Source organism: Salmo salar, chromosome 15 (genome assembly GCF_965601325.2).
Source record: "Salmo salar chromosome 15, fSalSal1, whole genome shotgun sequence".
NCBI classification, from domain to species: domain Eukaryota; kingdom Metazoa; phylum Chordata; class Actinopteri; order Salmoniformes; family Salmonidae; genus Salmo; species Salmo salar.
In genome coordinates, this window is record NC_138305.1 from 64949642 (window position 1) to 64976327 (window position 26686).

A 26686-nucleotide genomic window follows, 5' to 3' on the forward strand; every position below is an offset into this window, starting at 1 on the left:
GGCAGAGGTGTTGTTGCCTACCCTCACCACCTTGGGGCGGCTGTCAGAAAGTCCAGGATCCAGTTGCAGAGCGAGGTGTTTTGTCCCAGGGCCATGAGCTTAATGACGAGCTCAGAGGGGACTATGTTTTCTGAAGCTGAGCTGTAGTCATTGAACAGCATTCTCACATAGGTATTCCTCTTGTCCAGGTGGGATAGGGCAGTGTGCAGTACAATGGTGATTGCGTCGTCCATAGATCTGTTTGGGCTGTATGCAAATTGTAGTGGGTCCAGGGTGGTAAGGGACTGGGACTGCACTCTGCCCACCAACCTGTTTCCTGCCAGATAAGAAACAACCCCTGCACAGGGACAGCGTCAACACTCCACTGCCTCTCCGCCCCATATGGACTGACATTGAGACATGAACAACTAGGGAATATATATATATATTTTGAACACACACTGCATAAAGGACACGGACGCACACACACACATTGAAAAGTTAAATATGTATCACATATTTCTAAACCCACTGTAAAGAAGGTGTTTCAAGGCTCAATTTGAGCACACAGATCATCTGTGGGTCATGTTAGGCAACTAAGGAGTTATAAACAGGATAGGACCTCCATCTAGTGGCTTAGTACATGAACTTCAACAGGACTGATTCATTCTATAATCAATCCACATTAAACACTAATCAGTGCTTAAGCCTACTTTGTTCCTTAGTTAAAAATGTATCTCATCTAGACAAAGTTTGATCCAGGCAGTTTAAGAATCTCTCTTAATTCATTAATCTGTTTAACAACATGACTTTAAATAATTGCCCATCCTCAACCTGAAACAGGAGTTGGCCAGCAGGGAGGAGATGATCGCTTGCCAATCCTACGAGAGAGCCTGAGACAGACACACACACACAAGACTATGAGTGTGTGTCGAGGTACACATGCAATAACACACACACACGCACGCACGCACGCACGCACAAAGTCAGAGTGCCAGGAGTTAGTCAGGAATGCACTTTTATTGTCCCACACTTAGAAAAGGACATCAGAAGGCACTGGAGTGGTTTAGCACACAACCCTACCCTACCATACACCAGAGAGGACACGGCAAGGTCACACCAAAGTCAGAAGTCAACTCAGGAGCCATTCACCTGTGGCACGTTCAAGATCAAAACAATGAACAGTCTTTAAACTGATTGGTGTGCAACAATATCCAGTGAGTTTCATGAATTCTTATTTCGAGTTGAGACTGACACAAATTCAGTTTCTGGTTTAAATCTGTTTCAATGATCCTGAACATAGGCCTAACCCGCCAGAGAGGTCTATGTATAGGAAGAAATGATAGGCCTAAACCATCAGAGAGGGCTATGTATAGGACGAAATGTACAAAGTGTTTCTCAACCCTTGTCCCAGAATGCTATTCCCAATATCAGTTATCTTCAAACAAGCTCCCAATGGAGCTGCAGAATGGACTTCAGATGGACTCATTCATGTCAGCTAGGTCGACTGAAGGTCCTTGAACAGATGAATGGGAGGATAAAATGGATTGAGAGCCAGCATATTCAACAGTAATCAAGGACCCAGATTAGGAAACACACATCAGATCATTAGCAGTGAGTGTCTCAGAGCAATTACTCAGAAGTGGCTTTGTTAAGGTATATTCTGTTAGCCTGGTCCCATATCAGTTTGTGCTTTGTTTAGTCAATTCTTCTGCAATGTCATGACCATGAATCAGAGGAGTTGGCTATTAAAGCACAAACAGATCTGGGGACCAGGCTAATATTATTTGTCATACACCTCAAATCCAAGGTGAGACATACAAGTAGGCCGTATGTACAGTTGGCTGATCATCGAAGAGAACTGTATGTTTTGTATCACAAATGGCACACTATTCTCTATTATACACAGTAAAAGCAGTGCACTATAAAGGGAATAGGGTGTAATTGACATTTTGCCTATGACCATCTGCTATGGCCTCTCATCCCCACAAGGCTATATGACCTGCTCTGGGTCTTTTCTCTTTACATACCAAAGAAAGAAAGAACATAAAAACCTGCCTATTTATAAACCAGGTGAAACAGGAGAGTTTTGGCACATAGGACAGAATGTTGGAGGAAACATGGGGATGAAAAGAGAGTGAAAGGGAGAGAGAGAACAGTAAGTGATGGAGTGAGTCACATTTGTAATACAGGCAGCGCATTGAACAACAGTAGCATAGCAGTGGATACAGTTGTCTATGTCTGGCAAAAGTAGCATTCCTTTTCAACATGAACTTCAGCTGACACAATGAGTGGGCACCAGTGAAAGCAGTATCATGGCAACTACACATTTCCTGCAAAGTGGCCTTATTTGTACCTTTGGTCTCTGGTGGCTCTGTGGCGAATAGCCCTAACTGTTAAACCCTCCCTCTTGTCTAAGCTAGTGCCACACTCTAGAAGTCATTATCATTCATGATATCACCTATCTTAATTGAAAAGGATGTAAATGATCGCTAGTAGAAACCGTACGGAAGCACGAGGAGTCTCTAGGCGTGACACTCAAAGTATTGTCCGGGAAACAAAGAGTCCTCTGTAGAAAGGTTCCTTCTGATCTCAGAATCAATCCATCGTGTGGGGAAAAGTGCAAGGGCATTCATCTTTTTATATTCTACCCATAACAGCCAGGTAGAGCACTTTCTTCCTGAAAAGGCAGACAATCAGAATAGCATTTCTCTGCAGAGGGCCTGAGCCTCTGAGGTGAACTTCCAATCAGTTTCCTGACAGCTCCCCTTTGTGCAGAGTGGGAGGAGCTTAACGCTACATGGTACTGAATAAAAAAACATTTAAAATTAAAATAATAATATTAGAAATAATAATAACGACAATAATATACTTGATTAACTCCTAGGAAATAAAACAGTGTCAGGATGCATCCTGTGAAAGAAAAAAAACACTATTTCTGATCTCCAAAAATGTAAACAGTCTCATTCTTCCTAAATGAATGTCAGAACTGAGTGGTATTCTCATCTTCCCTCCTTCCCTGACTTTCTCCTCAGTCCCACCTCACTGAGCTCAACAGATAGGCTCATTCCATCGGCGTCTGTCAACACAACCACCACATCCCATTGGCAGTTAGGCTGTTTCTGCTTCTTGTGTGTGTGTGGACAGAGTTCCACCCCCATGCATAGTCATAGAAACACACGTCTCCACGCGGTCATCTGGGTGGCTGCAGGGCGCGGTGCATGCAGCCCGACAGCGCGTCCCAGTTCCTCCAGATGAAGGCGAAGAGCAGGATGAGGAGGAGGGTGGAGAAGGACCGGGAGCGGGTCTTCATCAGGGGGACCACACATTTGGCCACGGTGGAGACGAACACCAGGAGCACGGCCATGAGGGCCAGGAGGACGTTGATGAGTTTCCCCAGCAGTGTCCGGGCTGTGGCATTCTCTAAGCCCTCTAGCTGGACCACCTGCTGCTGTTGCTGCTGCAACTCCATCTTAGAGATACGTGTCTGACACGCCTCCAGGGCTTCCTACAGGACAGGTCAAGAGAAAAGTGTTACACATACTCAGTACTACTACACGCAGTAAAGTAAAGACAGTAGTGTCTGACAGACAAATAACAAAGATCATTAAATGTAAAACTCTAGAATTTCATTTAAAACATCAAAGAGAGGGATGTGTAGGTTAAAGACAAGGCAACGTCATGCACCCACAACCTCATGCAGGACAAAAGGAGATGTGGTTTACAGACATGGAAATGCTCTGTTTACAGACAAACAACCCACTGAGGTTATGGTACACAGACATGGTTTTCAGTTAATTGTACAGTCCTGTTTTTGCTGGTAATGCCCTGGTATTTAATAAGAAATTACATTGAAACAATGGTTACTTTTCTGGGACTAACCTGTGAAAGAACTGACTCAACAAAATAGCTAACTATCTGGTACATTATGATGCTGGTTCTTATGGATTCCAATGAAACAAAATATACAGTTGAAGTCGGAAGTTTACATACACTAGATTGGAGTCATTAAAACTCGTTTTTCAACCACTCCACAAATTTCTTGTTAAAAAACTATAGTTTTGGCAAGTCGGTTAGGACATCTACTTTGTGCATGACACAAGTAATTTATCCAACAATTGTTTACAGACAGATTATTTAACTTATTGTACACAATTCCAGTGGGTCAGAAGTTTACATACACTAAGTTGACTGCCTTTAAACAGCTTGGAAAATTCCAGAAAATGATGTCATGTCTTTAGAAGCTTCTGATAGGCTAATTGACATCATTTGAGTTAATTTGAGGTGTACCTGTGGATGTATTTCAAGGCCTACCTTCAAACTTAGTGCCTCTATGCTTGACATTATGGGAAAATCAAAAGAAATCAGCCAAAACCTCAGATAACAAATTGTAGACCTCCACAAGTCTGGTTCATCCTTGGGAGCAATTTCCAAACGCCTGAAGGTACCAAGTTCATCTGTACAAACAATAGTACGCAAGTATAAACACCATGGGACCACGCAGCCGTCATATCGCTCAGGAAGGAGACGCGTTCTGTGTCCTAGAGATGAACGTACTTTAGTGTGAAAAGTGCAAATCAATCCCAGAACAACAGCAAAGGACCTTGTGAAGATGCTGGAGGAAACAGGTACAAAATGATCTATATCCACAGTAAAACAAGTCCTATATTGACATAACCTGAAAGGCCGCTCAGCAAGGAAGAAGCCACTGCTCCACCCACCATAAAAAAGCCAGACTACGGTTTGCAACTGCACAGGGGGACAAAGATCGTACTTTTTGGAGAAATGTCCTCTGGTCTGATGACACAAAAATAGAACTGTTTGGCCATAATGACCATCGTTATTTTTGGAGGAAAAATGGGGACGTTCGCAAGCCGAAGAACACCATCCCAGCCTGTGGCTCAGTTGGTAGAGCATGGTGTTTGCAACGCCAGCATGGTGTGTGCAACGCCAGGGTTGTGGGTTCGATTTCCACGGGGGGCCAGTACAAAAACAATGTACAAAAAAAATGCATGAAATTAAATGTATTCACTACTGTAAGTCGCTCTGGATAAGAGCGTCTGCTAAATGACTAAAAATGTAAAACTTTTTTTTAAAGCATGGGGGTGGCAGCATCATGTTGTGGGGATGCTTTGCTGCAGGAGGGACTGGTGCACTTCACAAAATAGAAGGCATCATGAGACAGGAAAATTATGTGGATATATATTGAACCGACATTACATTTCAGTCATTTAGCAGATGCTCTTATCCACCGCGACTTACAGTAGTGAATGCATACATTTCATACGTTTCCCCCCCCCCCGTACTGGTCCCCCATGGGAATCGAACCCACAACCCTGGCGTTGCAAACACCATGCTCTACCAACTGAGCCACACGGGACATCAGTCAGGAAGTTAAAGCTTGGTCGCAAATGGGTCTTCCAAATGGACAATGACCCCAAGCATAATTCCAAAGTCGTGGCAAAATGGCTTAAGGACAAAAGTCAAGGTATTGGAGTGGCCATCACAAAGCCATGACCTCAACCCTATAGAAAATGTGTGGGCAGAACTGAAAAAGCGTGTGCGAGCAAGGAGGCCAACAAACCTGACTCAGTTATACCAGCTCTGTCAGGAGGAATGGGCTAAAATTCACCCAACTTATTGTGGGAAGCTTGTGGAAGGCTACCCGAAATGTTTGATCCGAGTTAAACAATTGAAAGGCAATGCTACCAAATACTAATTGAGTGTATGTAAACTTCTGACCCACTGGGAATGTGATGAAAGAAATAAAAGCTGAAATAAATCATTCTGTAACAAGGGTCGTGTAAAGGGGACCAAGGCGCGGCATGTGAAGTGCTCATATTTCCTTTAATGAATACACTTAAAACAGAAAACGACCAAACAGTTCCATCAGGTACTACAGACAAAACAGAAAACAACTACCCACAAAAACCCAGCAAGAAAAACCCCTACTTAAATATGATTTCCAATCAGAGGCAACGAGGACCAGCTGCCTCCAATTGAAGATCAACCCCAAAAAACAACAACATAGAAATAGAAAACCTAGAACACAAACATAGAAATAGAAAAACACCCCCTGTCATGCCCTGACCTACTCTACTATAGAAAATGACATCTTACTAGGGTCAGGACGTGACACATTCTCTCTACTATTATTCTGACATTTCATATTCTTAAAATAAAGTGGTGATCCTAACTGACCTAAAATCTTTACTAGGATTAAATGTCAGGAATTGTGCAAAACAGTTTAAATGTATTTGGCTAAGGTGTATGTAAACTTCCGACTTCAACTATAAATATTAATTCATTATCATGTATTGTAATCCAATTTAAATACCAGGTAAATGGTGAACTGTAAAATAACCTGGTACTCCCACACACAGAAGAAAGATTATTGTGCCTCTTCCTCATTCCTTATAACTGAAAGGCTTTCTGTTTGACTTCAGATGAAATTGTGTTTGTGAAATTAATCACAATCATACAATTGTCTGGCTATCTAGTTTGTATGTGTACAGTGTGTATGTGTACAGTGTGAGTGTGTGTGTGTGTGTGGTTGCGCGTGTGACTGACCTGTGTGTCTCTGGCTCTCTCGTAGGACTGGTAGGCTATCTTCTCCTCCATGCTCGCCAGCTCCTGCTTCAGGTTTAGGATCTCATTCTGATGAAGCTCTGTCAGATCATTCAGCTGCTCCTCCAGACGCTCACACCTAGACATACCCAAATATAGACACAAACGTTAGTCTAATAGCTCACGCAAACATAGACACAGACAGAGATACAGAGACGCAGACAGTCACACACACACACACGCACACACACACACAGACAAACACACGCTCTCTCATGTGCCCCTTTAGAGAAACAGAGGTTCCAGTTTTTCCTGGAAAAGAGCCTAAAGAGCTTTCAGGTCAATGACAACTGACTGGACTGATGGCTATCTGTGAGCTGATTAGCACATGCTTACTCGTCTGTCGATAAGACTGACCAATAGCAGATAATCAGCAGGATGACACTGACCAATCACATACTCTCAGCAGGAGGGAGGAGACCAGGAACATTGGTGTTATTAGTAGTGGAAAGCAACTGAACAGGCAAAAACGAGAGCTGTATATGAATGTGAGTATTTTTTAATACAGTATGTACAAAATGTGTCTCAGGAAAAATGTGAATAAGTGCATAATGTGCTTGTCTGTGCATGCATGCGTGTGTGATTAGGTGAATCACCTCACCAGTCTGATCTCATTATGGCTCACCTGACCTGTTTAGAGTCACATTTTAATAAGATCTACAACTCTTCCCTCTGGTACCACACTGGCACGCACACACACACACAACAGATGTGACAATAAAAAGATCAAGCAGAATAGAAGCACAACAGGTGAGTCAGAGAGTGGGGGAGGAGGAGGAGGAGCTACCGCAGAACCCAAGTTTTCTGAGCAGAAACTCATTGTTGGACATAAAGAACAAAAAAAACACCAGGAAATCAGCTCCAAGTTATTTTAATTTAAGAAATCTGTTCCAAAGTATTACCATGCATAATAGAGATACGTGATCATATACAAATGGAAGCAAGGTTTGAAATGATTATGTTCTAGTCAAATATTATATCTCTTTGGGCTTCTTGCGGTCAATTTGTATGTTCCGGCCCCCCGACCATCTGCTCAAGAAAAAGAAAAAAAACGGTCTGCGGCTGAATCTAGTTGATGATCCCTTTGGTAAAGTTTCCTCTAAGAGTTATACAGGTAGCAGTCTCAACACAGAAACTGTGTGAAATAACCAGTGGACTTAGTTCATTAGAAGTCATGAAAAGATCAATACAAAGTCTTCAGTCCAGGCTGTATTCTCATTCATTCATCCATCCATTTCTTCATTAGTTATGCTTCAGACTCTTATCAAAGGTTTAAACACAGTGGTTTAACCATAGCTGTGTGGTTAATTGCGAGAACATAGTCATCAGCAGACATGCTCAAAGCTCATTAGGGTCCCTCAGTTTTGATGGTCTGTATTTTTTGCCTAAACACATCTCTCTCTCTCCTGTTAATTTGCCTAAATATACTTAAATGGAGACCTCTGTTCCTGTAGTGTCTTTACTAAATGGTCTGTACAAACACCTCTACAGTTTAGTAGTCTACAGCTGTTCTCTCTGCCTGAATGATGCATAACGGTGTTTCTGTAATTTCTGTGTATCTTTATGGTTAATGTCACTAGCTTTACAACAAACATACATGCATCCATATCACTTAAAGATAACCTCTCAAATGTTAACCTTATCCATCTTTGAATGGAGTTTTTCATACAGGTCTCTCTCTCTCTCTCTCTCTCGTTATTTAGTGATTCTTGTTTCCATACCTGAATCGTTCCTCCTGTAGGGTCTGCATGATGACAGTGTAGTCCCTCTGATAGTGGCTCTTAAGTCCCTCCAGACTCTCCTCTAGTCTCCCCTGGCATTCCCTCAGCTCCTGCACTTCCTGCAGCAGCATGTCCAGGCTGGAGCTCTGGCTCCTCTCCAGGGTGTTCCCTTTGGAGCTGGGGGGGCCTCCGGGGGCCCCAGTCGTGCTGTTGGCCCCTGCCGACCCTGAGGTAGCGCTGGAGCAGTCATCCTCGCTGCCGTACTTGGGGCTGGACTGCAGGTGGTGTTGGCCTGCGAGGCCCAGAGACCTCCCCCCGGCCCCCATCAAACCCTCCTCAACACCTGACGGGTCATCCAAGGAGTCCTTCAGCCCGGGGATGTTGTCGGCGCTGCCAAACTTGTTGCGGAACAGCGAGGCGATCTCTCGGGGCTTGGAGACGACCCCGGTGGCAGCAGAGTGCGTGGCCTGGGAGAAGCTGGTGAGGCCTCCCTTGACACTGTCCACCACACCTTCGCTGAAGCCTGTGACCTTTGCCCCCACGCCCTTTAGGCCCTGCTGCATGTCCCTGAGGACGTCCTTGGACTGGCGAGGGATGCCGTTGTGCTCTACCTCCCTCAGCTTGCGGTGGTAGTGTTCCAGCTTCCTCTGCAGCTGCTGGATGGTCAGGGCTGACTTCTGGTTCTTCTTCTCAAACACCTGCAGTTATATAGGACATTTACACTGAGTATACCAAACATTAGGAACATCTTCCTAATACTGAGTTGCCCCTTCCTTTTGCCTTCAGAATAGCCTCAATTTGTCGGGGCATGGACTCTACAAGGTGTTGAAAGCGTTCCACAGGGATGCTGGCCCATGTTGACTCCAATGCTTCCCACAGTTGTGTCAAGTTGGCTGGATGTCCTTTGGGTGGTAGACCATTCTTGATACAAAATGGGAAACTGCTGCATGTGAAAAACCCAGCAGCGTTGCAGTTCTTGACATAAACCGGTGGGCCTGGCACCTACTACCATACCCCATTTAAAGGCACTCCCATTTACGCTCTAAATGTCACACATACACAATCCATGTCTCAATTGTCTCAAGGCTTTAAAATCCTTATTTAACCTGTCTCCTCCCCTTCATCTACACGTGGGTCAATACCATTTTTTAAATGCAGGAACTCAGTCAGGGTCTCAACTTACTGTTGAGAGTTAGAATAATATAATACACAAGGTGCAAATTGGAAATGTGGTTATGCATCAGCAGTCACTCAATTAGCCCATGTCAGCAAAGATGTTTTAGATTGGTAAATTAGTCTAGCGGCCAGCTATCTAAACATTGTAAGCATGGTCAAATTACCAACCGGGATAACCCATTAATCATCAATTATCATATTAAAAACTGCAAACATTTGCCTCCACCCTATGGCAAAATGTGTAGAATTGCAGGAAATGACCTGTTAAACTTCACATTTTTCTCTCTGCCCCATAGCAAAATTAGTAGAATTATATGAAATCAATTATAAAATGTCCAAATATTCTCTCCGCCCAATTGCAAAATGAGTAGATTTGCAGCAAACGTGCTTTAAACTGCAACATTTTCTCTAAGCCACATGGTAAAATGTGCAGAATTGCAGGAAATTAGTAGGCCATAACGAATAACTTATTTTCTCTGTCACGAGGGGGGGGGGGGGGGGAAGAGAAAGACTTCAAGACTGTTGGAAAAGCATTCCAGGTGAAGCTGGTTGAGAGAATGCCAAGAGTGTACAAAGCTGTCATCAAGGCAAGGTTGGCTACTTTGAAGAATTTGTTAAACACTTTTTTGGTTACTACATGATTCCATATGGGGTTTTTTTCAGAGCCTTCTTGGGTATGACACTACAAGCTTGGCATACATATATTTTGGGGGAACTCCCCAAATATATGTATGCCAAGCTTGTAGTGTCATACCCAAGAAGGCTCTGAAAAAAACCCCATATGGAATCAAAGTAGCCAACCTTGCCTTGATGACAGCTTTTTACACTCTTGGCATTCTCTCAACCAGCTTCACCAGCTTCACCTGGAATGCTTTTCCAACAGTCTTTAAGGAGTTCCCACATATGCTGAGCACTTGTTGGCTGCTTTTCCTTCACTCTGCGGTCCAACTCATCCCAAACCATCTCAATTGGGTTGAGGTCGGGTGATTGTGGAGGCCAGGTCATCTGTTAAATAGCCCTTACACAGCCTGGAGGTGTGTTGGGTCATTGTCCGGTTGAAAAACAACCAATAGTCCTACTAAGTGCAAACCAGAAGGGATGGCGTATCGCTGCAGAATGCTGTGGTAGCTTACCCTCTGGGTCTTCCTTTCCTGTGGCGGTCATCATAGCACTTGATGGTTTTGGAACTGCACTTGAAGAAACTTTCAAAGATCGTGGTCTTCCTGTCTGGGTTGGCGCCCCCCCTTGGGCTGTGCCGTGGTGGAGATCTTTGTGGGCTATACTCGGCCTTGTCCCGGGATGGTATGTTGGTGGTTGGAGATATCCCTCCAGTGGTGTGGAGGCTGTGCTTTGGCAAAGTGGGTGGGGTTATATCCTACCTATTTGGCCCTGTCCGGGGGTTTCATCGGATGGGGCCACAGTGTCTCCTGACCCCTCCTGTCTCAGCCTCCAGTATTTATGCTGCAGTAGTTTATGTGTCGGGGGGCTAGGGACAGTCTGTCACATCTGGAGTATTTCTCTTGTCTTTTCCGGTGTCCTGTGTGAATTTAAATATGCTCTCTCTAATTCTCTCCTTCTCTTTCTTTCTTTCTCTCTCTCGGAGGACGTGAGCCCTAGGACCATGCCTCAGGACTACCTGGCTTGATGACTCCTTGCTGTCCCCAGTTCACCTGGCCGTGCTGCTGCTCCAGTTCCAACTGTTCTGCCTGCAGCTATGGAACCCTGACCTGTTCACCGAACGTGCTACCTGTCCCAGACCTGTTGTCCCAGACCTGCTGGAACCCTGACCTATTCACCGGACGTGCTACCTGTCCCAGACCTGCTGTTTTCAAATCTCTAGAGACAGCAGGAGCGGTGGAGCTGCTCTCAAAGATCGGCTATGAAAAAGCCAACTGACACTTACTCTTGTGTTACTGACTTATTGCACCCTCGACAACTACTATGATTATTATTATTTGACAATGCTGGTCATTTATGAACATTTGAACATCTAGGCCATGTGCTGTTATAATCTCCACCCGGCACAGCCAGAAGAGGACTGGCCACCCCTCATAGCCTGGTTCCTCTCTAGGTTTCTTCCTAGGTTTTGGCCTTTCTAGGGAGTTTTTCCTAGCCACCGTGCTTCTACACCTGCATTGCTTGCTGTTTGGGGTTTTAGGCTGGGTTTCTGTACAGCACTTTGAGATATCAGCTGATGTAAGAAGGGCTATATAAATAAATTGTATTTTATTTGATCGTGTAATTTTCCGGATTGACTGACCTTCATGTCTTAAAGTAATGATAGATGGTCATTTCTCTTTGTTCATTTGAGCTGTTCTTGCCATAACATGGACTTGGTCTTTTACCAAATAGGGCTATCTTCTGTATACCACCCCTACCTTGTCACAACACATCTGATTGGCTCAAACACATTAATTACATCTAGACGTTCTGCTAGCGGAACACCTGCTCCAATATCCAATGATAGGCGTGGCGCGAATTACAAATTCCTCAAAAATCCAAAAACTTCAATTTTTCAAACATATGACTATTTTACACCATTTTTAAGACAAGACTCTCCTTTATCTAACCACACTGTCCGATTTCAAAAAGGCTTTACAGCGAAAGCAAAACATTAGATTATGTCAGCAGAGTACCCAGCCAGAAATAATCAGACACCCATTTTTCAAGCTAGCATATAATGTCACAAAAAACAAAACCACAGCTAAATGCAGCACTAACCTTTGATGATCTTCATCAGATGACACGCCTAGGACATTATGTTATACAATACATGCATGTTTTGTTCAATCAAGTTCATATTTATATCAAAAAATTTTGCAATATTCTGAGTAGATAGCTCGCCATCACAGGCTAGCTATTTTGACACCCACCAAGTTTGACCCTCACCAAACTCAGATTTACTATAAGAAAAATTGGATTACCTTTGCTGTTCTTCGTCAGAATGCACTCCCAGGACTTCTACTTCAATAACAAATGTTGGTTTGGTTCAAAATAATCCATAGTTATATCCAAATAGCGGCGTTTTGTTCGTGCGTTCAAGACACTATCTGAAGGGTGACAAAGGGTTACGCGCCCGACGCGTTTCGTGACCAAAAAATCGAAATATTCCATTACCGTACTTCGAAGCATGTCAACCGCTGTTTAACCTCTTATGGCTAGGGGGCAGTATTTTCACGGCTGGATAAAAAACGTCCCCGATTTAATCTGGTTACTAATCCTACCCAGTAACTAGAATATGCATATACTTATTATATATGGATAGAAAACACCCGAAAGTTTCTAAAACTGTTTGAATGGTGTCTGTGAGTATAACAGAACTCAAATGGCAGGTCAAAACCTGAGAGATTCCTTTACAGGAAGTGGCCTGTCTGACCATTTCTGGAACTTCTTTGCCATCTCTATCTTTTACAAAGGATCTCTGCTCTAACGTGACACTTCCTACGTCGTCCATAGGCGCTCAGAGCCCGGGAAAAACCTGAATGTCGTCATCCCAGCCCCAGGCTGAAACACATTATCGCCTTTCTCAAGTGGCCGATCAAGGGACTGTGGGCTTAGGCGTGTGACCTGGCCGCCCCCGTCTTTGTGATTTTTTCCTCTGTTTGCCGAAAAGGAGATTCCCGGTCGGAATATTATCGCTTTTCTACGAGAAAAATGGCATAAAAATTGATTTTAAACAGCGGTTGACATGCTTCGAAGTACGGTAATGGAATATTTAGAATTTTTTTGGCACGAATTGCGCCATGCGCACGACCGTTATTTACCATTCGGATAGTGTCTGGGACGCAGGAACAAAACGCCGCTATTCGGATATAACGATGGATTATTTTGGACCAACCCAACATTTGTTATTGAAGTGGCAGTCCTGGGAGTGCATTCTAACGAAGACAACAAAAGGTAATCAAACTTTTATAATAGTAAATCTGATATTGGTGAGTGCTAAACTTGCCGGGTGTCTAAATAGCTAGCCCGTGATGCCTGGGCTATGTACTAAGAATATTGCAAAATGTGCTTTCACCAAAAAGCTATTTTAAAATCGTACATATCGAGTGCATAGAGGAGTTCTGTATCTATAATTCTTAAAATAATTGTTATGCTTTTTGTGAACGTTTATCGTGAGTAATTTAGTAAAATGTTAGCAAATTCCTCCGGAAGTTTGCGGGGGGTATGCTAGTTCTGAACGTCACATGCTAATGTAAAAAGCTGTTTTTTGATATAAATATGAACTTGATTGAACAAAACATGCATGTATTGTATAACATAATGTCCTAGGTGTGTCATCTGATGAAGATCATCAAAGGTTAGTGCTGCATTTAGCTGTCTTCTGGGTTTTTGTGACATTATATGCTAGCTTGAAAAATGGGTGTCTGATTATTTCTGGCTTGGTACTCTGCTGACATAATCTAATGTTTTGCTTTCGCTGTAAAGCCTTTTTGAAATCGGACAGTGTGGTTAGATAAAGGAGAGTCTTGTCTTTAAAATGCTGTGAAATAGTCATATGTTTGAAAAATGTAAGTTTTTGTATTTTTGAGGAATTTGTAATTCGCGCCACGCCTATCATTGGATATTGGAGCAGGTGTTCCGCTAGCGGAACGTCTAGATGTAAGAGGTTAAAATCAATTTTTATGGGATTTTTCTCGTAAAAAAGCGATAATATTCCGACCAGGAGTCGTTGTTTTCGTTCAAAGACGAAAGAATAAAAACATGGTGTCGCCTCGTGCACGCGCCTCCAGTCTCTGTTCTCTGATCGACCACTATCCAAATGCGATATTGTTTTTCAGCCAGAGCCTGCAAAGACATCATTCAGCGTTTTGCCGCCTTCTGAGAGCCTATGGGAGCCGTAGGAAGTGTCACGTTACAGCAGAGATCCTCAGTTTTCAATAAAGAGAGTGTAGAAGGCCAATAAATGGTCAGAGACGGCACTTCCTGTAAGGAATCTTCTCAGGTTTTGGCCTGCCAAATGAGTTCTGTTATACTCACTGACACCATTCAAACAGTTTTAGAAACTTTGGAGTGTTTTCTATCCAAAAATAATAATTATATGCATGTTCTAGTTTCTGGGCAGGAGTAATAATCAGATTAAATCGGGTACGTTTCTTATCCGGCCGTGAAAATACTGCCCCCTATCCATAACAGGTTAAGAAGGAAAGAAATTCCATAAATGAACTTTTAACAAAGGCACAGCTGTTAATTGTAATGCATTCCAGGTGACTACCTCATGAAGCTGGTTGAGAGAATGCCAAGAGTGTGCAAGCTGTCATCAAGGCAAAGGGTGGCTACTTTGAAGATTCTCAAATATAAAATATATTTAGATTTGTTTAACCTGTTGGGGCTAGATGGCAGTATTTGCACGGCCGGATAAAAAATGTATCCGATTTAATGTGGTTACTACTCCTGCCCAGTAACTATAATATGCATATAATTATTGGCTTTGGATAGAAAACACCCTAAAGTTTCTAAAACTGTTTGAATGGTGTCTGTGAATATAACAGAACTCATTTGGCAAGCCAAAACCTGAGAAGATTCCTTACAGGAAGTGGCCTGTCTGACAATGTCTTGCCCTTCTTGATTACCTCTAACAAATACAGGGGATCTCTGGCATGACGTGACACTTCCTACGGCTACCATGGGCTCTCAGAAGGCGGGAAAAAGCTGAACGATGTAATTCCATCACCAGGCTGAAACACATTAGCGCGTTTGGCAAGTGCTCTATCAGAGGGCCATTAGACTGAGGCTCGTGCATGAGGGGATAGCATGCTTTTACTTTCACTTTCTTTGTAATAAAAAACGATTTCCCGGTCGGAATATTATCGCTTTTTTACGAGAAAAATGGCATAAAAATTGATTTTAAACATGCTTCGAAGTACGGTAATGGAATATTTACACATTTTTGGTCACGAAATGCGCCATGCTCGTAACCCTTATTTACCCTTTCGGATAGTGTCTTGAACGCACGAACAAAACGCCGCTATTTGGATATAACAATGGATTATTTGGGACCAAACCAACATTTGTTATTGAAGTAGAAGTCCTGGGAGTGCATTGTGACGAAGAACAGCAAAGGTAATAACATTTTTCTTATAGTAAATCTGACTTTGGTGAGTGCTAAACTTGCTGGGTGTCTAAATAGCTAGCCCTGTGATGCCGGGCTATCTACTTAGAATATTGCAAAATGTGCTTTCACCGAAAAGCTATTTTAAAATCGAACATATCGAGTGCATAGAGGAGTTCTGTATCTATAATTCTTAAAATAATTGTTATGTTTTTTGTGAACGTTTATCGTGAGTAATTTAGTAAATTCACCGGCAGTGTTCGGTGGGAATGCTAGTCACATGCTAGTCACATGCTAATGTAAAAAGCTGGTTTTTGATATAAATATGAACTTGATTGAACAAAACATGCATGTATTGTATAGCACAATGTCCTAGGGTTGTCATCTGATGAAGATCATCAAAGGTTAGTGCTGCATTTAGCTGTGGTTTGGGTTTATGTGACATTATATGCTAGCTTGAAAAATGGGTGTCTGATTATTTCTGGCTGGGTACTCTGCTGACATAATCTAATGTTTTGCTTTCGTTGTAAAGCCTTTTTGAAATCGGACAGTGTGGTTAGATTAACGAGAGTCTTGTCTTTAAAATGGTGTAAAATAGTCATATGTTTGAAAAATTGAAGTTTTTGCATTTTTGAGGTATTTGAATATCGCGCCACGGGATTACACTGGCTGTTGAGTAGGTGGGACGCAAGCATCCCACCTAGCCCATAGAGGTTAACACTTTTTTTGGTTACTACATGATTCCATATGTGTTATTCCATAGTTTTGATATCTTCACTATTATTCTACAATGTAGAAAATAGTAAAAATAGAGAAAAACCCTGGGATGAGTGCTCTAGGTGTGTCCAATCCAAACGTTTGACTGGTACTGTATGGGAATGTGATATTTCCGTTTTTTATTTTAACCTACCTGGGCAAGGTGGGACGTTTGCGTCCCACCTAGTCAACAGCCAGTGGAATCGCGTGGCACGAAATACAAATACCTCATAAATGCTATAACTTCAATTTCTCAAACATATGACTATTTTACACCATTTTAAAGACAAGACTCTCTTTAATATAACCACATTGTCCGATTTCAAAAAGGCTTTACAGCGAAAGCAAAACATTAGATTATGTCAGGAGAGTACCCTGCCAAAAATAATCACACAGACATTTTCAAAGCAAGCATATATGTCACAAAAACCAAAACCACAGCTAAATGCAGCACTAACCTTTGATGATCTTCATCAGATGACACTCCTAGGACATTATGTTATACAATACATGCATGTTTTGTTCAATCAAGTTCATATTTATATCAAAAAACAGCTTTTTACATTAGCATGTGATGTTCAGAACTAGCATACCCACCGCAAACTTCCGGTGAATTTACTAAATTACTCACGATTAACGTTCACAAAATATATAACAATTATTTTAAGAATTATAGATACAGAACTCCTTTATGCAATCGCGGTGTCAGATTTAAAAAATAGCTTTTCGGCCAAAGCACATTTTGCAATATTCTGAGTACATAGCCCGGCCATCACGGCTAGCTAATTTGACTCCCACCAAGTTTGGCCCTCACCAAACTCGGATTTACTATAAGAAAAATTGGATTACCTTTGCTGTTCTTCGTCAGAATGCACTCCCAGGACTTCTACTTCAACAACAAATGTTGTTTTGGTTCCAAATAATCCATAGTTATATTCAAATACCTCCGTTTTGTTCATGCGTTCAGGTCACAATCTGAAGGGTGACGCGCGAGCGCATTTCGTGACAAAAAATGTCAAAATATTCCATTACAGTACTTCGAAGTATGTCAAAGGCTGTTTAAAATCAATTTTTATGCTATTTTTCTCATAAAATAGCGATAATATTCCAACCGGGCGACGTTGTATTCATTCAAAGGTTGAAAGAAAAACATGGCAACTTCTCGTGACTGTGCATCTCCAGTGTCACTGTCCCCAGACAGGCCAGTAACAAACAGAGCTGCTGTACTTCGCCCAGCGACTGCAGACACCTCATTACACTTTCTGGCGCCTTCTGAGAGCCAATGGAAGCCTTACAAAATGTCACGTTACAGCAGAGATGCTGTATTTTCGATAGAGATGCCACAGAAGGAGAACAAATTGTCAGACAGGGCACTTCCTGTATGGAATCTTCTCAGGTTTTGGCCTGCCATATGAGTTCTGTTATACTCACAGACACCATTCAAACAGTTTTAGAAACTTTAGAGTGTTTTCTATCCAAATCTACTAATTATATGCATATTCTCATTTCTGGGCAAGAGTAGTAACCAGTTTAAATCGGGTACGTTTTTTATCCGGCCGTGCAAATACTGCCCCCTAGCCCCAACAGGTTTTAATACATTATAATTTTTTTATCCATTTCAGAATAAGGCTGTAACGTAACACAATGTGGAAAAAGTGAGGGGGTCTGAATACTTTCCAAATGCACTGTATTGTAGTCATACCTATCATTTAGCAGTGCTGTTATCCAGTAAAAGTAGACCCGTCTGGTGTATTGTCATTCAACTGTTTTGTGTTTCATATCAAAAGGATAAACATTCTGATTCTAAAACAATGCTCACCTGTTTGATGTGGGCACTCTGTTGCTTGTCAGCGTTGTTGGCCAGTTTGAGGTACTCGGCCACGTTGCTGTCTCTGGCCGTCTGCTCAATCTTGATCTGCTCGGTGAGCTTCAGGATCTTCTGCTGCAGCTGGGCGATGGCCTGCTTGGTGCGCTGGGGGCCTGGGGTGCCATCGTCACCCCCAGAGAAAGACCCATCCTCCCCACACGACACTGCCTGGGGGATCTGAGCTAAGCCACTCATCTCCAACTGCTCAGTCTGGTGGAGGAGAGGGGAATTCATGATCACAATATTTCTATACCTTGGGCTCCACAAAGAAAACAGAAAAAAGGAAGCAGCTGAAAAATAACCAATTTCCTTCCATATGGCCAGACAATACTGACTGTGTAGCATGGCATGCAGGCTGAACCATAGAGGAAATGGATGTTAATCATGAGTGGAGGTGGATAATATCATTGAACCTAATCACTAGTGTGCCCAGTACAATGTAGGATGATTACAGTGTTGACATTGTTTCACAGATTAGGTCTACCTACAGACAACCTTTGCTTTTTCAGCCATTGACCTGATTTCTGCCAACAAGCACCAGTGTAAAAAAAGCATCCTATCTAAATGGGAAACGTAGTATTCGATTAGCACTCCATGATAATTAGGAGTTAGAATAGACTGGGAACCATGAATCCCCTGAGCCCTACAACTCCAGCAGCGACAAAGTCAAGGGCCATGCTCACTACTTACTAACCTAACTGTCAACACATTCCCTGGGGCCATTCTCTGCATCAGAGACTGACACTGGCATATGCTACAGTGCACCGAACAGACAGGAGCAAGAGGGATGGGGAGAGCCAGTATTTGCACGCCGAAGTTGGGAAATAGAAAACTGGCAAATTCCACACCTGTCGGCACAATATGACTAACCGATGACATATGCCACGCTGTAATGACATGATTAAAAAGAAAACCACAGCATCCGGTAAAATCCAGTCTATTGAAACCATTATGCTCCAAAATGCAGAGACACCTGATACTTTCAAAAAGACAAGGGACAGCGAAAACTCTCTCACCTTGCCATTCTCCAATCGGAGTACTTGTTCCCAATGCATGTTCCCTTATTCCCTCAGTCTGTCCGGCAACTTCATTCATGTATCCCGCTCCGGAGCTTCGCCCGTTGCTCACGCCAACTCCCCTAATTTATGTATAAACATTTAGTGTACCTGAACCCTGACTATCCTCCTCTCCCCCTCCCCACGGCGCGAAAGTGGTGACATCATCCTCCTGCGATCCCGCCTAGAGACAAGTGCCAGAAGTGCTCAAACGTCAATCATTATCCGCTCATGTTCAGAATGTGGTAAAAAAAAGACTTGTCAGAGACATTTCAAACTGCCCGCGATCTGTATTGTTCATGTTTATTTACTTCAAACAACTTGGTGGAAATAAGAGGAACATTTCTTCCTTCTTTGAACACAGTAGCCTAGCCGTATAGATTCACTATGTATTTTCACCTCAAGGTTCTCGTTTTACCTGTCACACAATAATATTAATCATATGTATCGCATATGTATTAATCAAAATGTATTGCACAATGCAAATAGTTTCTCAGAAAAAAAACTGGAGGAAACAGGATGTTCTCCAAAAAAGGGCAAAATGAACAAATCTGACCTATTCCGTAAACAACTTTTTGACCTTGACATGCATTTATAGAAACGAAACCCTTGGAGATATAACTATTTATATAAAACTCCCTCCTTAATCTGGGTTTAATTTTTCCATTCTTAAAACAGACATTCATTCAGGGAGGAAAAACTGACTAACAGAGTACAGAAAGCAGGGTGGCTGGGAGTGTAAATTAGATAACATCAAATCTTTGCCAAACAGTGGCTGAAGAAAGGTGGCAGCAGGACAAGCTCAACCAGTCTGACAAGCTCAACCAGTCTGACAGTTTCAGAAATGCCGCATGCGCACGCACGCACACGCACACACACACACACACACACACACACACACACACACACACACACACACACATAACCACAAAAAGAAGCTCCAATTATTTTGAATGCGGCATTGTTGGGCTCCCAAGTGGTGCAGCAGTCAAAGGCACTGCATCTCAGTACATGAGGCATCAATACAGTTCCTGGTTCGAATCCAGGCTGCATCACATCTGGCCATGATTGGGAGTCCCATAGGGCGGGGCACAATTGGCCCAGCATCGTCTGGGGTAGGCCTTCATTGTAAATAAGAATTTATTTTTTACTGACTTGCCTAGTTAATTCAAAGATATATACAGTTGAAGTCAGAAGTTTACATACACCTTAGCCAAATACATTTAAACTCAGTTTTTCACAATTCCTGATATTTAATCCTAGTAAAAATTCCCTGTCTTAGGTCAGTTAGGATCACCACTTTATTTTAAGAATGTGAAATGTCAGAATAATAGTGGAGAGAATGATTTATTTCAGCTTTTATTTCTTTCATCACATTCCCAGTGGGTCAGAAATGTACATACACTCACTTAGTATTTGGTAGCATTGCCGTTAAATTGTTTAACTTGGGTCAAACGTTTCAGGTAGCCTTCCACAAGCCTCCCACAATAAGTTGGGTGAATTGTGGCACATTCCTACTGACAGAGCTGGTGTAACTGAGTCAGGTTTGTAGGTCTCCTTGCTCACACACACTTTTTCAGTTCTGCCCACACATTTTCTATGGGATTGAGGTCAGGGCTTTGTAATGGCCACTCCAATACCTTGACTTTGTTGTCCTTAAGCCATTTTGCCACAACTTTGGAAGTATGCATGTGGTCATGCAACTTCGTTGTCCATTTGGAAGACCCATTTGCGACCAAGCTTTAACTTCCTGACTGATGTCTTGAGATGTTGCTTCAATATGTCCCATAATTTTTCTGCCTCATGTTGCCATCTATTTTGTGAAGTGCACCAGTCCCTCCTGCAGCAAAGCACCCCCACAACATGATGCTGCCACCCCCGTTCTTCACAGTTGGGATGGTGTTCTTCGGTTTGCAAGCCCTCCCCTTTTTTCCTCCAAAGATATCGATGGTCATTATGGCTAAACAGTTCTATTTTTGTTTCATCAGACCAGAGAACATTTCTCCAAAAAGTACGATCTTTGTCCCCATGTGCAGTTGCAAACCGAAGTCTGACTTTTTTATGGCGGTTTTGGAGCAGTGGCTTCTTCCTTGCTTGTTTTACTGTGGATATAGATACTTTTGTACCTGTTTCCTCCAGCATCTTCACAAGGTCCTTTGCTGTTGTTCTGGGATTGATTTGCACTTTTCGCACTAAAGTACATGCGAAAAGTGATGTCAAGCAAAGAGGCACTGAGTTTGAAGGTAGGCCTTGAAATACCTTCAAAGGTACACAGCCGATCAGAAGCTTCTAAAGCCATGACATAATTTTCTGTTATTTTCCAAGCTGTTTAAAGGCACAGTCAACTTAGTGTGTGTAAACTTCTGACCTACTGGAATTGTGATACAGTGAATTATAAGTGAAATAATCTGTCTAAACAATTGTTGGAAAAATGACTTTTGTCATGCACAAAGTAGATGTCCTAACCGACTTACTAAAACAATAGTTTGTTAACAAGACATTTGTGGAGTGGTTGAAAAACGAGTTTTAATGACTCCAACCTAAGTGTATGTGAACTTCCGACTTCAACTGTATATAAACTGTGAAATCCTAATCATACAATGACAACTTTGAAACCTCCTGCTTTGGACTGGATGTATCAATGTGTAGTTTGTAGTCTACATGAATAATCTATTAGCAGAATTACTGTTTTACCTCAATTAGCCACGAAATCCCTAGTTTGAAAGCCACTCTTTTCTTGAAGCTCTGCTGAGACATTTTCCCTACATTTTCTCCCACATAGGCCAGCACCTTAGCAATTTGAGTTCTAGCCAATTAGCTTCAGGCCCTCGCATTCGAGCGACAGCTAGCAAAAGGCATGCCTAGCATTATCCAATGAGGTAGAAAGGCTAAGTGGACACAGCAGAGAGATGCCGCATTCAAAACAACTGGGAACTCAGAAAAAGATCAAATCATGACATAAGTGATCTTCAGGTTGGAAAGTCAGAGCTCTAGAAAGAGGCTCGAGTTCCCGAGTTGGAATTCTGAATTGGATGACCATTCAAATCGATTTTTCCCAGTCTGAGCTTGTTTTTTCTCCGAGTTGCCAGTTGTTTTGAACACACTGGAGTCAGAAGTCGGAAATTTCCTAGTTCCCAGTTTCGTGTTCCCAGTTGTTTTGAACGCGGCAAGAGAGACACAGAGAGAGCAATGACGTGGTGCACATATCTGGACATATGTGACGTAGTACGTAACTTTCGGGGACCACTTTTGGCTCGTGAGTGCTACTTTCAGAAATACTGGCTGAAAAGTACACAAAATTACCAGAGAATCTCTTTAATGGCCCAATAAGAGAACATGACTATTATTATGATGACTGCTAAAGTGAAAAGTCCCAATTAACAAGATGTGCTGTCGACTGAAAAGGAAATAAATCAGAGAATGAGAAAAGCTCGCATTTCAACCGTATGCCTAAAGTGAGAATCCATAGGCCTATATATCCAGATCCAAAAATGTGTCCGTCATCATTGGTAAGACTAAGCTACATGGCTTTAACTGCAGAAGTGAGATCAAAGACATGATGACACGGATTAACTGTGGCCACAGAAACGGTCCATTAAAATAGCTATCTGGCCACTGACTGAGATAGATAAAGGAGGGAGGCCAAGGAATGGCTGAGTCAGCTGACCACAGTGAATTTGAGTGCCCTGCGAAGCAGCGCTGAGATACAAACTTGCCCGTGATAACGAAGAGCTCAGAGACACTCACAGACTGGCACAGGAGTAATCCATCCCTCCCCATAAACCGGGCCTAAAATGTACAATAAGCAAGACTTCGAGCATGCGTCCAGGTACAGATGCAAGAACACACACACACACACACACACACACACACACACACACACACACACACACACACACACACACACACACACACACACACACACACACACACACACACACACACCAGAAAGAGGAGAATGGTAATCCCTAATTTTCCCAATGCTCCTCTAATTTATCTGAGAGTATGACCTAACTTCCATCTTGATAATGAATTTCTGAGCTATAAGGGAGGACAGACACTGATAAGGGCTTTATGAAAGCAGACTCCTCCAATGCCCTAGAGATCCTCACCCACTCGGAACACGTTACCATGGCTACACTGTTCCGTCTGATCCACAGAAGCTAGGGGTCAAGGGTTGTAAAACTAATCTGGAGTGTAAAGTTCAGATCTCAAAGAAAGGAAGGAAAAGGGAGAGTGAGAGAGAGAGAGAGAGAGAGAGAGAGAGAGACCAACAGAGATGTACTTAGCCATGGAGAAAAGATACCCTAACCTCAATACACCTGTGACGAGTACACCTTATTGTTTACGCCTAGATGGAGCATAACTATGTCTGTATACAGTAGACAATCACAAAGCACATTCACATTACAGTGCAAAGTTTATCCCTGACTGCTTCATAGGTTGAAAATATGATACATATATGGTACGATATACAGTATGTGTGTCATACATTGGACATATACCTGCACCCCTCACCCAACTAACTCTTGTCAGCCATAAATCAACTCCTGATAAGGGCACATACCAGTAAGTGGGAAAGTGAAAACTCCATTTAGGTGAACTGCAGTTCACAAATTCACCATTATCTGTAATGGCTTTGGCTATCTGCAGGCTCAACTTTAGTGCATGCATCACACTTATCAGGAGTTGACTGAGGTATCACCACTTAACGTACATGGCATTGAGTTACATACTGTACAATATTGCCACACCCCGGAGAACTGCACCTGACTAACCACTGTGGATATCTCTGTGATTCCCCTGTGTGTGTGTCCACCTGAATTAAGCCTAGATATAACATCAGAGCATGTGAGTGTAAATCCTTTACCAGTAGTAAGTACACAGCAGACCTTACAGTGCAGGACTATTCTATACTAGGACTAGAGAGAGTTTACTTGCACAGCTCAATATAAGATTGGCAGACTGGGAGACACTGTAATGGACTAAGGCCCTGGAATTTCCCTCTCTAGGGCAATGCAAGTCAAACTGATTAACACAAGTTCCCAATGCTTTTCCTTTCCTGATCTCCTCTCCCCCAGTCTTAATGACTCCCCTCTTCTCTTCTCCTCTCTTCATCCATCTCCTGCTCTTCCTCCCCATTTTACCTCCATTTCATCTCCTCTCCGTTCCTCTCCTCTCCTCTCTACTCTCTTCTCTACTCCTCTCCTTTCCTGATGGTCTCAGTTCCCACCCAGCCATGCCAAATTAAGCAGCTCTGATAGTTTTTAATGGAAATCCGCTTTATTTGTGTCTTTAAGGGATTCCAATCAGACAACAATGAGGTCCATTCAATAGCTACGGACAATTACATAACTCTGTGTGACGCTGGGCAAAGCAGCAATTTACTAAACACACAAACACACAGTTCAAGCTCGCCAGCAGCTAACTTTTGTTGTGTGGAGGAATTCAGAGGGGTCTGGGAGAAAAGCCTGTTGTGTCCGCTTCCAACAGGAAAAAAAAACACACCGACTAAACTAAACTTGGAGCCTGTTGAAATGCTGTGGCTTTCCCTAGCCCAGCCATCACAACACAGGCTTTCAGTCCCCATGACGTCAAAACAAAGTCCTCTCAAAGCTTCTCAGTACAGGCCTTTGGTCTCTTACCGCAACTCACAGTCTCTCAAATGCTCTGTTATGTTTCAACATGGGTGTGTATTGGTTCATGTAACGCAAGGACATTTTTACACATTGTAGACAGATCAACATTCATAGATGCTGTTTATGGATGGATACAGACATGGATGTCTGTACACATGTATATACAATGAACAACAACATTTTGAGATATACGTGCACATGGCTGTGAGGTCCAACATAGATGAACACACACACACATGCACACACTGTATACAGGTGGAGACTCACGGTGGTGGGGAAGGGAGATGGAGAGGGGTCAGCAGTTATCAGGTTGAGGATGACCTCCATGATGAGGGGGTGCATGGAGCCTCACACAGCCTCACGTGGGGAGGGGGTCATCGGAGAAGAGAGTGGGGTCTGTCCCACAGCAGGGAGGAGGATTGAGCCATGGGTCCACTCATCACACTGGACACACTTACTGTCTGGTCCTCTTGGAACAAGGTCCACTACCACTAGACAAAGACTGTGAATAACCTCTGTAGGAGCCAATGGAATACTATCAAGACTGAGTACAGTATCTGGCCCCAACATAAGATCCACTGAGGCAGAGTCCACTGTCCAGCACAGGGCCTTCTTTAGAGCAGAGTCCATAGTCCAGTCTGTCCATCAAACAGCTAACCTCTGCAGAGTCCCCAACAACCAGATGTTATGGTTTCAGGGAAAATGAAAGAGTCTGTGACGTGACTTCCGCTTTTGGACGTTAAGAAGGTGACACTCCATATTAACTCCTTCTCCACATTTACTGCATTGGTTGAACAGTGCAGAAGAGAACCTCTCCCAACAGTTTTCGTTCTTCTCGTCAAGACCAGTATGAAGGGGATGTAGTTTCAGGCTTTTGTTTTACACCTGCTACGTTAATCCAAGAGCAGACCCACTTAAACCGCTACTTAGTCCAGTCAACTGAGTCACCACTGAGTCCACAGACCTAGGAGACCCTGATACCAGCCTGTCCTGCTATCAGCCTGAGAGACATAGAGCTGCAGCTCTGCTGGGTCCAGGCTTCACTGATCACACACTCTACAGAGTGGAGGGAGAGTCCAGCCAACGTCAAGCCTATGGAGCACACAAACACACGCTTCAGCGAGCACAAATCCCACAGACACAGCGCTCCTGGAAGAACAAGGAGTCCTCGCATCGTAGGGTCGTCTTGATGCAGCCTCAGGATGACAAGAAGTGACAGTTAACTGACTAGAGTTGACTGCAGTTTGAACGCAGGGTGACAAACTTCAGGGTTAACTAAAGGAAGAGCTGACCAAAGATTGAATGCAGAGTTAACTGAAGGAAAAGTTGACTGCAGTTTGAAAGCAGGGTTAAGTTTTCACAGAGTTTATAGGGCGTAAATCCACTGAGGGAGAAAGAGAGAAAGTGAGACCCTGAGGACAAATGTGCGGGGAACAAGGGAGCAGGGAGGAGAAAAGAGCCCACCAGGAGCTGTCAGTGTGTGTGTGTGTGAGTGAGAGAATGAGAAGGAGGGGGAGAGGGAGGTGAGAGGGGGAGCAAGCGCACAGGGAAGGGGGGCAAGGGAGAAAGTATTTTCATCCTTCACAGTTTCTGGGCCAGTGAAACTCCACAGTTGGCTAGCTGATGCAGAAAACATCACATAAGTAGAAAAAAAACTGTCAAGCCTGAGCTAATTATCTTTCACAGCTTGATTGTCACAGCCAATCAGCACTGATGGCCAGCACACTGAAACCAATCAGAAATGAACATAGCCTACATAGCCTGACCAATGAGCTTCACAGCCAGAATCTCTTAGCCAATCACCTGCCTGAAAT

The 26686-nt window shown here is 43.0% G+C and overlaps 1 protein-coding gene across 1 annotated transcript; it reads right to left on the bottom strand.

Moving 5' to 3' along the window:
• Positions 1-980: 980 nt before the first annotated feature.
• LOC106571885 (transmembrane and coiled-coil domains protein 1) lies at positions 981-19712 on the bottom strand. Its single transcript, XM_045695906.2, has 5 exons — positions 19195-19712; positions 18131-18388; positions 8328-9025; positions 6550-6685; positions 981-3487 (listed from the first exon to the last, which is right to left on the bottom strand). Exons 1-5 carry the CDS (start codon positions 19231-19233, stop codon positions 3173-3175), a joined length of 1446 nt encoding a protein of 481 aa, XP_045551862.2. The 5' UTR covers positions 19234-19712; the 3' UTR covers positions 981-3172.
• Between the last annotated feature and the right edge of the window lie 6974 nt (positions 19713-26686).

Bases quoted from the DNA above. Each gene is read 5' to 3' on its own strand.
- LOC106571885 (XM_045695906.2), bottom strand. From the start codon at position 19,233: ATGCATTGGGAACAAGTACTCCGATTGGAGAATGGCAAG. The intron at 9,026-18,130 runs GTGAGCATTGTT...ATATAACTGCAG, and splicing joins AGAGTGCCCACATCAAACAG to GTGTTTGAGAAGAAGAACCA. The intron at 6,686-8,327 runs GTATGGAAACAA...GGGTATGTCTAG, and splicing joins CTACAGGAGGAACGATTCAG to GTGTGAGCGTCTGGAGGAGC.